This window comes from Ceratotherium simum, chromosome 16 (genome assembly GCF_057802395.1).
Source record: "Ceratotherium simum simum isolate JZ-2026a chromosome 16, ASM5780239v1, whole genome shotgun sequence".
Lineage (NCBI taxonomy): Eukaryota > Metazoa > Chordata > Mammalia > Perissodactyla > Rhinocerotidae > Ceratotherium > Ceratotherium simum.
This window is the reverse complement of record NC_141915.1, coordinates 56,226,885-56,240,426: the sequence shown is the minus strand read 5'-3', so window position 1 is coordinate 56,240,426 and position 13,542 is coordinate 56,226,885. Positions and strand designations below refer to the sequence as shown.

Below are 13,542 nucleotides of genomic sequence, written 5' to 3'. Positions count from 1 at the left end.
TTTATCCAAAGAACATCAAATCAATAATTCAAAGATATTTATGTATCCCTATGTTCAGCGCATCATTATTCACCATAGCCAAGACGTGGAAGCAACCCAAGTGCTCATCAACGGATGAATGGAAAAAGATGTGATTGATATACACACACACACACACACACACACACATGCACACAATGGAGTACTACTCAGCCATAAAAAAGACAAAATCGTGTCATTTGCAACAACATGGATGGACCTTGAGGGTATTATGCTAAGCGAAATAAGCCAGACAGAGAAAGACAAGCACTGTATTATTTCACTCACATGTGGAAGATAAAAAAACACATGGATAAGGAGAACAGATTAGTGGTTACCAGAGGGAAGTAGAGGGGAGAGCAAAAGTGGTAAAGGGGCACATACGTATGGTGACAGATAAAAACTAGACTATTGGTGGTGAGCATGATGCAGTCCATACAGAAACTGATATATAATAATGTACACCTGAAATTACACAATGTTATAAGCCAATATGACCTCAATAAAATAATTCTTTTTAAATGGACAAATGTTAGCAGCAAACAGTTCATTGGAAAGGAAAAAAAATTTTTCAACCATAAAAATAAATCACAACGAGATACCACTTCACATCCACTGAGATGGCTAGAATTTTAAAAAATGGGAAATAACAAGTATTGGTAAGGATGTAGAGAAATTGGAACACTCATACATTGCTGGTGGGAATATAAAATGGTGCAGTCGTTGAGAAAACTGGTTTGGCAGTTTCTCAAAAAGCTAAACATAGAATTACCATATGGCCCAGCAATTCCATTCGTAGGTATAGACCCAAAAGAATTGAAAGCAGAGACTTGAACAGATACTTGTACACTCATGTTCATAGCAGCATTATTCACAGTAGCCAAAAAGTGGAAACAACCCAAATGTGCATTGATGGATGAATGGATAAACAAAAGGTAGTCTATCCATACAATGGAACGTTATTCAGCCTTAAAAAAGAAATGAAGTTCTAATATGTGCTACGATGTGGATGAACCTTGAAAACATTATGCTTAGTGCAATAAGCCAGACGTAAAAGAAAATATTCTATGAGTCGACTTACATGAAGTCTCTAGAATAGGCAAATTCATAGAGACAGAAAATCGATTGGAGGTTACCAGGAGCTGGAGGGAAGGGAGAGTGGGAATTACTGCTTAACGGGTACAGAGTTTCTGTTGGCGACAGAAACGTTTTGGAAATAGATAGTGGTGATGGGTGCCCCTCTCCAGAGGCTTCCCTGGTGTCCACAGCACTGCCCTCACTTTGTTCTCAGTATTTTAGCAATCACCTTTGGGGTGACTGGCAGCTGGTTTACCATCTGCATCCGACTCCCCAGCTAGTCCAGGAGGCACTATCTCTGCCTTCATCCTGTGTCACCAGCGTCTGGTCCAGGATAGGGGGAGAAGAAGGTCAACCAACAGCTGTTGGATGAACGAGTGAAGACAGGCGGTGAAGGTGACTGGGAGGGAGTTAACTAGGTGAAAAGGGGGAGGGAAGCCCTATGGGACCAGGTCTAAAGAGCCTGGAGTGTAAAAGTCTGGCCTAAATTGAGGCTGGACAGGTAGGCAGGGCCTTACACAACCTGATTCATGCTTTTAAAAGATAATTCATGCTGCAGAGTGGAGAACAGACTAGAAAAGAGAATATTCAAGGAGTCAAGACTGCAGGTTCGGGTGATCTCAACAGCTAATGAGCTGCTCGTGACTGGGGGTATTCAAACAGAGACTGCATGAGTATGGGTGGGGATGCCGTCAAGGAGAGTCCAGTGCTGATGGGATGGCGCTGGGGCAGGCAGACTTGCTTTGAGACCCTACATCTTCCTAACCCTGCCCCACCACCTTGAGGAGGCCCACAGTCTCATCCCACCCCTGCGGACCTGGCCTGGAGCCCACACACACGAGCCTGCATTCGTGGCAGGAGGTGGAGGCGCTGGTGGGAGATGCAGGTGAGGAGGCCTCGGTGCAGAGTGAGCAGCGCCTGGGAGCGCCGCTCGGCCCAGTGTTGCTCCAGCTGCTGCCAGCCCGGCTCCCGCAGCAGGACCTGGAGGCCAAGGGGAGGGCTGGAGGTTGGCCAGGCGTGGGTGCCAGGGGGCCAGGGCCCACCCTGCTCTTCTCCTGGGGCCTCAGCCTCCTCCCCTCCAGCCAATCTATTCTTCAGGAGTGCCCGGGACACCTGCTGCCCTGCCCCACTCCATCTCCCCACCACCCAGAAGGACCACCAAATCCTGAGTATGTCCCTGTTTGTCCCAAAATGCTCCTCTCCCTTTCCAGCCGTGCCTGCCCTTCTGCACACACACACCCATCTGGGTGGCTCCAAGGTGACAGAGGGGTGACTCAGCCCCCAGCACCTGGCTCAGGATGGCGCCACACCTCTCCCGGTCAGAGGGCTCTCCCTGCCCCGCTGTCCCCAGGGCCCGGAACCTGCCCGGAGGACAGAGCCGAGGTCGGAACAAGCAAAGCACAGCTAGGACCTCCCTCCACACTTGTTTAACCCCTTGAACTCCTTGGCATCTCCTCAGTCTCTAAGGTCAACCATGATTTGGAAAGTAGCTACTATGTGCCAGGCACCCAGGAGAGTTTTACTGAATGGAGGATGGTCAGATGAACAGAGGCATGGAAGGGTGGAGGGATAATGAACAGTCAAAGGAAACAGGGATGGAGGGAGAGAAGGAGAGAGAGAGAAAGAAGAAAGAAAGGAGGGAGATTTGGATGCCAGGCCCAGGGTCCCTGGGAAAGTGGGTCCAGCTCTACCCTGAAGGAACCCCAGGTCTGCCAGTCACTCCAGGGGGCCTTCCCTGTGAGTCCTGTCCCTGAGGAGCCTGGGTCCTTGGTTGCCCCCATCCTGGGGCTCTACCTGGCCAGGAAGGCCTGGAAGGGCATGCGCACGGGGAAGTTGGCACTGCGGGAACATACAGCCTCCAGGATGCCCGCCTGCTGCAGCTGCTCTGCCACGTGTTCCACATCAAAGAGGCCCGCAAGCTGTGGCCGTAGGACAGAGCCAATGAGAGCTGGAGTCAAGGGGCTTAAAGCAGTGGGGAATTCGGGGCAGGGCACAAGGAGGAGCCAGGGGAGCTGAGAAGGGCAGGGCAGGGGTGGGAGGGCTCTGGGGCCAGGTGCTGGGCGAACTCACCTTTCCAGGGTTGGGGTTGAGGCACTGGATGAAATAGACATGGCTCCTGATGGATGGAAGGGGGGTCACATGGGCACACACTAGCCCCCCCATCCAGCTCCCTGCAGTTGGATGTGGGGGGCACTGTTCTTACCCGCTTAGCTGGGCCATGAGGTCCCCCAGGGAACGCTGAAAGCGAGAGGCCAGCGTGGGTTTGCCTTGCCCTCCCTCAGACGGGGGCTCTGCTTCCTGGAACAGGCTGCCCACCAGCTGTGGGGCGAGAAGGGGCTGAGCCGGCCAGGGAGCCAGGGTGGGCCAGCCCACAGCATCCAGACCATGGAAAGCTCAGGCCACAGTCCAAAGTGCCAGGAGGTTGAGGATGAGCCCCTTGGGCAAAAGTGCCCAGGCAAGAAGGGCAGAATCGGGGGACAGAGTGTGGAGGGGTAGCGGCCTGAGGAGGGCTGGCAGGGGCACCTGGAGCTGGCTCTGGGCAAGCACTTCCACCATGGCAGGGTCAAGGTGATCCCAGTTTCTGTTTAAAAACTTGTGAACCTGCAAGAGACAATGTGAGGAGGGGAGGGGAAGCCAAGGCGAGAAGGCTGGGTGTGGAGGCCGGTCCCTTCGTAAAATAATCCAGCCTCTCCCTTCTGAGTTAAAAGGCCACCTGTGTCTCTTCAACTAATTATTCTGGGAAAACTGGAAATCCACATGCAAAAGAATGAAATCGGACTCTAGTCTCACCCATATATAAAACTCAAAATGAATGGATCAAAGACCTAAACGTAAGACCTGAAACTATTAAACTCTTAGAAGAAAATATAGGGAGAAAGCTTCATGACACTGGACTTAGCAGTGATTTCCCGAATATGACACCAAAAGCACAGGCAACAAAAGAAAAAATAGATAAACTGGATTTCATCAAAATTAAAAGCTTTTAGGGGCCGGCCCCGTGGCTTGGTGGTTAAGTGAGCGCGCTCCGCTGCTGGCGACCCGGGTTCGGATCCCGGGCTCGCACCGACGCGCTGCTTCTCCGGCCATGCTGAGGCCGCGTCCCGCATACAGCAACTAGAAGGATGTGCAGCTGTGACACACAACTATCTACTGGGGCTTTGGGGGGGAAAAATAAATAAATAAAATCTTTAAAAAAAAAAAATTAAAAGCTTTTGTGTATCAAAAGACACTATTAAGAGAGTGGAAAGAAAACCCACAGAATGGGAGAAAAGACCACATATCAGATAAGGGATTAATATCCAGATTACCTAAAGAATTCCTACAACTCAACAAGAAAAAAACAACTCAATTCAAAAATGGTCAAAGGACTTGAATAGATATTTCTCCAAAGAAGATACACAAATGGCCAAGAATCATATGGAAAGCTTCTCAACATTATTAGTCATTAGGGAATGCAAATCAAAACCACAATGACATACCACTTCACACCCACTAGGATGGCTACAATTTTAAAAAATGGAAAATAGGGCCGGCCCTGTGGCTTGGTGGTTAAGTGCGCGCGCTGCGATGCTGGTGGCCCGGGTTCGGATCCCGGGTGCGCATCGAGGCACCACCCCTCCGTTCATCCTGAGGCCGAGTCCCACATACAGCAACTAGAAGGATGTGCAGCTACAACATACAACTATCCACTGGGGCTTTGGGGGAAAAAAAAAAAAAAAAATGGAAAATAACAAGTATTGGCAAGAATGCAGAGAAATTGGAACCCTCATACATCGCTTTTGGGAATATAAAATGGTGCAGCCACTGAGACAAACAGTTTGGTGGCTTCTCAAAAAGTTAAACATAGGGGCCAGCCCGGTGGTGTAGTGGTTAGGTTTGCGAGCTGTGCTTCGGCGGCCCAGGGTTTTCGGGTTCGGATCCCAGGTGTGGACCTACGCACCACTTGTCAAGCCATGCTGTGGCGGCATCCCACAATGAGGTAGAGGAAGATGGGCATGGATGTTGGCCCAGGGCCAATCTTCCTCAGCACAGGGAGGAGGATTGGCAACAGATGTTGGCTCGGAGCTAATCTTCCTCACCAAAAAAAAAAAAAAAGAAGAAGTTAAACGCAGAATTACTATATGGCCCAGAAATTCCCCTCCCAGGTATAGATCCAAAAGAACTGAAAGCAGAGACTTGAACAGATATTTGTACACCCATGTGCATAGCAGCAATATTCACAGTAGCCAAAAAGGTAGAAACAACCCAAGTGTCCATCAACTGATAAATGGATAACTAATATGTGGTCTCTCCACACAATGGAATATTATTCAGCCATAAAAGGAAGGAAATTCTGCTACATGCTATATGGATGAACCTTGGAAACATTATGTTTAGTGCAATAAGTCAGACACAAAAAGATTGTGTGTGTGTGTGTGTTATGATTCCACTTATATGAGATACCTAGAATAAGCAAATTTATAGAGACAGAAAGTAGATTAGATGTTACCAGAGGCTGGGGAAAGAGGGAGTTAGTGTTTAATGAGTACAGAGTTTCTGTTTGAGATGATGAAAAAGTTCTGGAAATGGATAGTGATGATGGTTACACAACATTGTAAACGTACTTAAAGCCACTGAGTTGTACACTAAAAAGTGGTTAAGGTGGTAAATTTTATGTTGTGTATACTTAACTAAATTTTTTTTTTGGGGGGGTGAGGAAGATCAGCCCTGTGCTAACATCTGCCAATCCTCCTCTTTTTTTTTTTGCTGAGGAAGACTGGCCCTGGGCTAACATCCGTGCCCATCTTCCTCCACTTTATATGGGACGCTGCCACAGCATGGCTTGCGAAGCAGTGCAATGGTGCATGCCCAGGATCTGAACCGGTGAACCCTGGGCCACTGCAGCGGAGAGTGTGCACTTAATCGCTTGCGCCACCGGGCCGGCCTCTAACTAAATTTTTTTTAAAGGCCACCTTCGTCATGTGTCCAATTCCTTTATATACTCTTGGGTCTGTTACTGGGCTTCAATTCTGTTCTACTGATGGATCCGTTCCTTATCAATACCATACTTTTTAAATTACTAGAGCTTTAAAATATGTTTTAATATCTGGTAGAACAAATTCCTCCATAATCTTTTGCTTTTCAATATTTTATTGGCTATTCTCATGCATTTCTTTTCCAGATAATACTTCAGAATAATTTTGTCAAAACTCCTTCCTCCTCCTCCCAAAAAAACCCTATTGGGGTATTGTCTGGAATTGTATTACCTTTCTAGATTAACTAGGAAAGAATGAATAATATTAGGGCTCCCCAACAGGAACCTGGTTTGTGTCTCCATTTTTAAAAAGTCTTTTGTGACCTTCAATACAGTCTCATAGTTTTCTTTATTCAATCTCCTTGTGTTTCTCTTTTTTTTTTGATGTGATTTTTTTTTTTCTTTGAGGTATAATTGACATATACTCCTTGTGTTTCTTGTTTGGGTAACTCACAGCTAGTCTGTATTTTTCCTTCTACAACCAGAGCACATCACCTCCTCCAGGAAGCCTGATCTGACTTGCCCCACCTCAAACCAGTCGCATGGTCCTTCCCTTTATACCAGGCCCCCTCCCCCCAGCAGCTCTCCCTCTGAGTAAGTGTGCAGTCACCATGAAATTCAGAAGGGGGAAAGGAAACTCCCTTCATTGAGCACCTAGAATGTGTCATGCACCTGCCCGCCATTTCCATGTTATTACATTTAATCCTCATGACAATGCCCTGGGACAGATTTCCATTCCCATTTTACAGATGAGGAAATGGAGGCTCAGAATTAGTAGGCTGCCTGCAGTTATCAGAGCCAGGTCCCCTGCGTATGCTCTGCCTCTCTTGGTCTAGAGGGTCCCGAGGCCTTGACTTCCCTCACTCCATAATGCTTATCCAGAACTCGATAAGTGATGCTCAGAACTGGGTGGCGCCAAGGGCCCAGGTAGGGACAGATGGCCAAGCCTTGGAAGGGGCCTCCCCTCACTTACTCCTTTCACCTGTCAGGTAACTCAGCTCCGGGAGGGGACAGCAGGGTCACATTGCCCTCACTGCTGGAGGGCAATGGAGTCCTGGAGTCCAATCCTGACTCCCCCTAATACCTGGTAGGTGACGGTCCCAGCGTAATGCCGCACGGTGAAGATAGGAAGGGGCAGCTGGGGCTTGGCATAGCATGGGTGATCGCCATGGTGATAGTGGCACTTCTGGAGGAAGGTGTGATCCGTGGCCTGGTGAAAAGGACCAGCTTCCCTGAGGCCTTTGCACATGCTGTTCCCCCTGCCTGGACTGTGCTTCCCTCTCTGTGGCCCCAGGTACCGCAGACTCTGGACATAAGGTGAGCTCTGGTTTTGTCCCTAAAATTCTTCCTCAGGCAGGAAGTGTCGCTCCATATCAGAGTCCTTAGAGAGGGCGCGCTCTCTCTCTCCCGGGACTTTTGAACAACCAAGGGCTACTTGAGAAAGACACAGCAGCCTCACACACAGAAACCACCTCAGTCAATACGAGACTGGGTGGCTTATAGAGGACACTTGATAAAATTATTTAAAAGAAATGGGGCCGTGGGACTTGGAGGCAGATTTAGCAATCACTCATGGGAGTGCGGTCTCACAATTACAGGTGTTTTTAAACAAGTCTTTCAAAGATACTTTTAAAAAGCAACCTGATAAGAAGTTATTTTATGGAGCTAAGGAACATATAACAAATGCATGTGGAACCACCTGCCTTAATGTCATATAAATGGGAACTTGTGGCTTGGGGTCACAATTCCAGCAGCAACACCCAACACGGACTCAAAAAGTGCTGTTTCAAATAACGGAGACCTAAGTAACAGTGCTAAGCCCCGGAAAACCAGCCTGGGTGATTCCAAAAGTGGCCCTGAGATGTCAAAGATGCCTGTGACAAGTTTTAATAAACTTCTGTGAAATGTGAACTGGGAAAAGTGATCATTTACGAATTAACACACTATTATCTAGTAAGGGATTTCAAATATGTATGATTGTTAATAAATCATTTTCCATGTCTAAATGGGAGGACGGGGGTCATCCTACATCTGCGGTCATGGTATATTTAGCTAAAAGGCCTCAGATACCAGAAAAGGCCCGAGCCCCACACACGCTCTTGTGGCCCCACATACACACCCACCAAGCCATACAGGTGTGATTTTGTATCTGGTTCTGTGTGTGTGTTATTAATTAACATCTCTCTTCCGCTACACTGCAGCCTCTAACAGGGGAGGGATTGAGTCTATTTTTGCTCATCTTTTTATCCCTAGCACAGTTCCTGGTACACATACACATTCATTCATTCATTCACTCATTCATTCATCATTCAATATTTAATGAACCCTTAACATGCACCAGGTGCTGTGGACAGGGTGTGAAGACTTCAGACAAGGCCCAGCCCTTATGGAGCTCAGTCTAGCGCAGGGCAAAGAGTCGATGAATAAATATACTCTGTAACTGCACATGGACATGAGCATTAGGAAATATAAAGTAGGGGAGAGGCCCGAGAGTAACGGGGGAGCTATTTACTTAGGGGCAGATGGAAGGCAGTCTATAACGATTTGTGGGACAGATGTACCAGGGCCTGAGATCTACTGGCCAGAGGCTTGAGGGACCCTCGAAAGTCCCACAGGAGCCCTGCACAGTCCCAACCACCCTGCCTCTCAGGCACTGTTGTCGCCCCTTCTGCAGTGAGGACTTGAGGAACCTCAGAGAGGTCAGGCATCTTGCTCAAGGTCACCCAGAGACAGATTTGAACCCAGTGGCCACTGCCTTCCAAAGCTGTGCTGAGAAGCTGTGGGCAGGGTCTCTGGACCCCGTCACCTTGTTGCTCCCCTGACAGGCCCTGCTGGCTCCAGCCTGGCCACCAGGGCCCCCACTCCTTGTCCCCGCCACTGGGGGCTCACCTGGGACACCTTCCTCTGTGCTCCCACCCCCCTACCCATACTTTACTAGTAAGCCCAGCAGAGACCCCATTTCATGTGGCTCTGTAAAGAGAGTTTTGACATGCTCTAAAACACACACACAAGAGTGCACACACACACACTTGCCCTGGTCACCCTCTCAGAGAAGGAACGGTCACCAACGACACACTGGAGAGCAGAAGAGGGCAGGGGGCAGTGAACAGTTCCCATCCAGGGACTGAGGGTGTGGGCTACCTCCTCTTGCTCTAGCCCCCTCTGCCCTGCCCTGATGTGGCAAGATCTTCTGGAAACGGGTGAAGAGCTTATGAAAACCCAGGGCAATTTGGGGGAGTCTTCCTGGTCCCTCTCCTCTTAGTGCACGGGAGGTGAGGGCTGAGCCAGCCCAGCGCCTCTGTCTCCACTGCCTTAGAGGCTCCTATGATTCTCCACAAGGCCAGGCAGGACAGAACTCTCCAGAGGCGATGTCAGGACTGGACAGAGGGCAGAATGGCTGCACCTACGGAGCACTCAGCTCTCTCAAGGACCATCTCCCTTAAGCCTTCACAGGGTAGGTGATCCCTGTTATGATCCCTGCTTTACAGTTGGGAACAGTGGGCCTCAGAGAGGTTAATTAACTTGCTCTAGGTCACACAGCTAGTGAGTGGCAGGACTCAAACCCCCGAGCTTTGGAGCTTCCAGAGCCCTGCTCTTATCCGCAGTACTCAGCAGCGCCTCCCTGCAGGAGAAAGAGGTGGGCTCCAGCCCTTCTCGGAGAGGAGCCAGGAGGGCTCAGGGCCCCAGGCTGTCCAGCCAGGGACCAGAGAAGGAGGTAGAGGCCCTGCTGGGAAATAAACATGGCATGTGGTGGGAACACACCTCTCAATGCCCCGCAGCTGGAGGTGAGCAGAAAAGAGAGCCCCGAGGCCCTCCGCCAGCCTGACTCCTCCACCACACTCCAAAGTCACCAGTGCAGGGCCTGCTCCCTCTCCTCTGGACCTCTGCGCCCCAGCCCCAGAGCCAGCTCAGCCTCGCAAGAAGAGTATGGCAGGGCAGGCAAGCAGCTCACGAGCGCTCCCCACAGGAGAGCTGGAGCTGCTGGGGTCCCCAGAAATCATCACGATGAGCCGAGCACCCCGTCCTGGGCCCCCCCAGGGGTGACCTCAAAGCCGTAGACGTCCACGACAGTGACAGTGTCCGTGCTGCCTCCCTCCCTGGGCGGTGCCAGTCTCCCATTGGTCTTCCTCAGAAGCCAGGTGAAGAGCTGCGAGTACAGGGCCTTGGCCAGGGCGTCCCTGTGGGCATGGTGAGTGAGCCACATGCAGCAGAGCACCAGGCCTGGCTACAGCTCTCTCCTGTCCCCAGGGCCACCTGGCATCGATGGCACTTTCCACTGGCAGGGATCTCCAAACCTGGCCATAGGGCGTCTCCTGGAGGGCAGAGGAGACGCATGTGGTAATTCAGGCGGGTGCTCACCAGGCCTGCAGGGGGTTGGGGTTGGGGTTGAGGTTCCCCCCCCACCCCCCCCAGGACCCTCAGGCTCACCAAGACCCTCCTGGTGACAGCCCCCTCCAGGCGCTCGGGCGGCACCCGCAGCAGCCGGGCTGCCGTGTGGATCTCGGCCCAGCTGGACACAGCAGCCACTTCCTGGGACTCTCGCTGGACAGAGAAGGGAGGGAGCAGGGAGCGCTATGCCTGTGGAACGGCTACAGCCCACAGGCCAGGGGCAGGGCCTTGCTTTGGCCGGCCAGCTGCCCTGCTACCCAAAGGTAGACAGATCTGGGCAAGGAAGAGCCGGCTCTGGAGTCTGAGGGCCCAGAGTGTGAGTCCTGACTTCACCTCTTCGCTGGCTGACAGGCCCTGACAAGTTTCTTTCCCTCTCTGAGCCTCCACTGTCTTATTTTTAAAAAAGAAACAACAACCCTTATGTTACAGTGTTGTCATGAGAACTGAATTAGAAAACATATATAAAGTATAATTCACACAGCACCAGGTACATAAGAGCTGCTCAGTTAGTACCAAGTGTGCTTCTTAGGGGTGGCAGCTTAGTGGCACAGCATCGGCAAAGAGCAGAAGATCCAGGTCTCAGTTTCTCATCTACATGATGGGGCTCCACCTGCTCTCCAGGGCAGCTGGGAGGCCCTGAGGGAAGCCCAGGGTTTGGTAGCCTCCCACATACAAGCATTTGGCATCATGACTGTTGCTGCCCTGATTATGCAACCAAGCCACCAGGGATCCAGTGCCCACGGGGAGCCTACCTCTGAGGAGGAGAAGCAGATGTTGCCCAGCTGCAGGATGGAGGCCAGCATGGCCCAGACTGTGGTCAACTCCTCAGGGCACAAGCCTAGAGCTTTCAGGGCCTTCACCAGTCTTGTGAAGTCCTGGGCATCATCCTTGCCCTGGAGCCTGCAGGCCCGGCCCTGCAGAGCACACAGGGGTGAGTGGCAGGGCCTGGCCACCCACAGCCTCCCTGTACTCTGGCTCCTCATCAGACCCCAGCACCAAGACCCTTCCCTGGGCAGGCCCTGTCATCCAGCACCGAGTAGGCCTTGCTCTCACCTGGTTGAGGTAGTAATAGGTCTCTGGCCCCTGTAGGGAGAGCCGCTCCCGTTCCATGGGGTCCAGTCCTGCCAACAGCTCGTAAAAAACATGGAAGCTCCGCTCAGCCTGGGCCTTGGGGGAGAAGGACTGGCTTAGGGGAAGCAGTACCTGGTCCTGTGCCCCAGGGGAGCAGGGCAGACCTGGGAGCTTAGGGGCCACAGCCCCCTACAGCGGCTCCTCCCTCTTCCCATTCTGGGAGCTAGAAGGGGGTGGACAGCAGGGCAGGTCTTACTTGAAACACTACCCTTGAGGTCTCAAGCAGATAATGCGACACAGAAGCTCCCACGATGACTCCTCTGTGGGCACAGGAGACTGGGTGGAGGTGCCTGGGGTGCATGCAACCCAGGGGCCTGCTCAGAATGGGACCCACCATGGGCTGGACCCAAGGGCAGCAGTCTCAGGTTCCCAGTCAGGGGAACTGATCATGGGTGCCCCCTATGCCCACCTGGACCCCATCACTCACTGCTGCAGGCAGAGGCATAAGACCTGGCCGGAGCGGCTGGCGTTGGCATTGAGAACTGTCTTGGCATGGCCAAAGCTGCTGAGCATGGGCAGCACGTCATCCAGCTGTATGCGGGAAGGGCATTCAAGTCACCCTGCGGTGCTCTCCACTGATCAGGCAGCCCAGCTGAGGACACTCTGTGCCTGGGGACTGTGCTGGTCCACGGAAGGGTCAGTCCCCACCCCACTCTGCCCCCACAGTTAGGCAATGCCTGGGGCTGCCCCCAAGGAGAAGCCAGAGGCCTGAAGACCACCCTCCTGGCCCAAAGGAGAAGGATGGTCCCTCTTGGATCCCTGGGAATGGCCAGCCGCCCCTTACCTGACATCCCCTGTCTCTCATCTGCTCCTGCTCCAGGCTGCTTAGGAACTGCACGAACTTTTTGGCAGCTTCTGTTTTCCCTGAGCCACTGTGCCCACTGCAGAAGGGAGGTGCCGGCAGGGTCTCCAGGAAGGGGCACACAGGATGACCCCATTGAGCTCGGGAAGTGGAAATATACCCACCTGGAAGTGACACCCACCCTAAAGGAGACCCCCCAAAATGCAGAAAGATAGTCCCAGGGCATGGAAACCAAACACAAAAAAGTCCCCAAGATGCCATGTCAAGGGGCACATGTGGTGACTTCAGCCAGGAACACAGCCCTTACAAAGTCCAGAGCTACTGCCCAGCAGTGGACCAGACCAGCAGTTTCAAATGCAGACCTCACATCCCCCCACTCCCCGCCCTCAGGGTGGCCTGTGGGTTCAGCCAAGCAGGGCAGCCACCACTCACCTGAGGAGAATGCACGTGCCCTGGCCAGTGCTCTGAGACAGGCTATAGGCTGATGCCACGATGGCAAAGATGTGTCTAGCGGGGCAGGGGCAGATGAGAGGGGCATGAGATGAGATGAGATGGGCATCTGGGGCCCTCCTAGGTGTAGGCAGGATGTCCCTGCAGTCCCCAGGACAATCAACGGGACACGCTGGGCCTTAGCCGCCCAGGGAGGTGACCAGAGGGTTGGTGGAGCAAGTCACGTACGGGGCAGTGTTGGAGGCCTTGCTGGGGCGGTAGCTGGCCAGGACCTCAGGAGAGAAGAGAGGCAGAGGCCTGCGGGGGTTCAGAGCCAGCAGAAGGGGTCCTCCAAAGGTCTGGGGAAGAAAGTGGACGCTCTCATCAGAGCATGGAGGAAGCAGGGGATGCAAATGGAGTGGGGCTCCAATGCTCCCCAGCCCAGCCCCTGGCCCTGCTCTGCAGGTCCCCAGAGAGGGTGTAGCACCCAGCCCAGGGAGGAGAAGGAAGGAGAAGCCCCAGGGGTGCTGGAGGGCCCTCTGTCCCCAGGGGAAAGGGAATCCCAGCCTACTATCCCCTCCCTGGTGCCTCTCATACATAGATTCGGCCCAGGTGAAACCTCTTCTTGAGGCACAGCAGCACGGAGCTGTCACACACCAGTCTGCGGGGACAGCAGGGTGGA

General features: G+C 52.3%; 1 protein-coding gene across 1 annotated transcript in view; it reads right to left on the bottom strand.

The window, feature by feature from the left end:
- Positions 1–13,542, bottom strand: part of MYO15B (myosin XVB) — a 34,205-nt gene that overhangs the window by 17,984 nt on the left and 2,679 nt on the right. Inside the window, 19 exon segments of the mRNA XM_087441893.1 lie at positions 1,913–2,076; positions 2,333–2,456; positions 2,890–3,014; positions 3,166–3,211; positions 3,299–3,414; positions 3,619–3,696; positions 7,194–7,445; positions 9,175–9,184; positions 10,114–10,287; positions 10,364–10,422; positions 10,538–10,651; positions 11,251–11,412; positions 11,552–11,665; positions 11,826–11,889; positions 12,057–12,160; positions 12,414–12,510; positions 12,864–12,938; positions 13,110–13,219; positions 13,458–13,521. Of these exon segments, the coding sequence (XP_087298019.1) occupies positions 1,913–2,076; positions 2,333–2,456; positions 2,890–3,014; positions 3,166–3,211; positions 3,299–3,414; positions 3,619–3,696; positions 7,194–7,445; positions 9,175–9,184; positions 10,114–10,287; positions 10,364–10,422; positions 10,538–10,651; positions 11,251–11,412; positions 11,552–11,665; positions 11,826–11,889; positions 12,057–12,160; positions 12,414–12,510; positions 12,864–12,938; positions 13,110–13,219; positions 13,458–13,521 (2,052 nt within the window).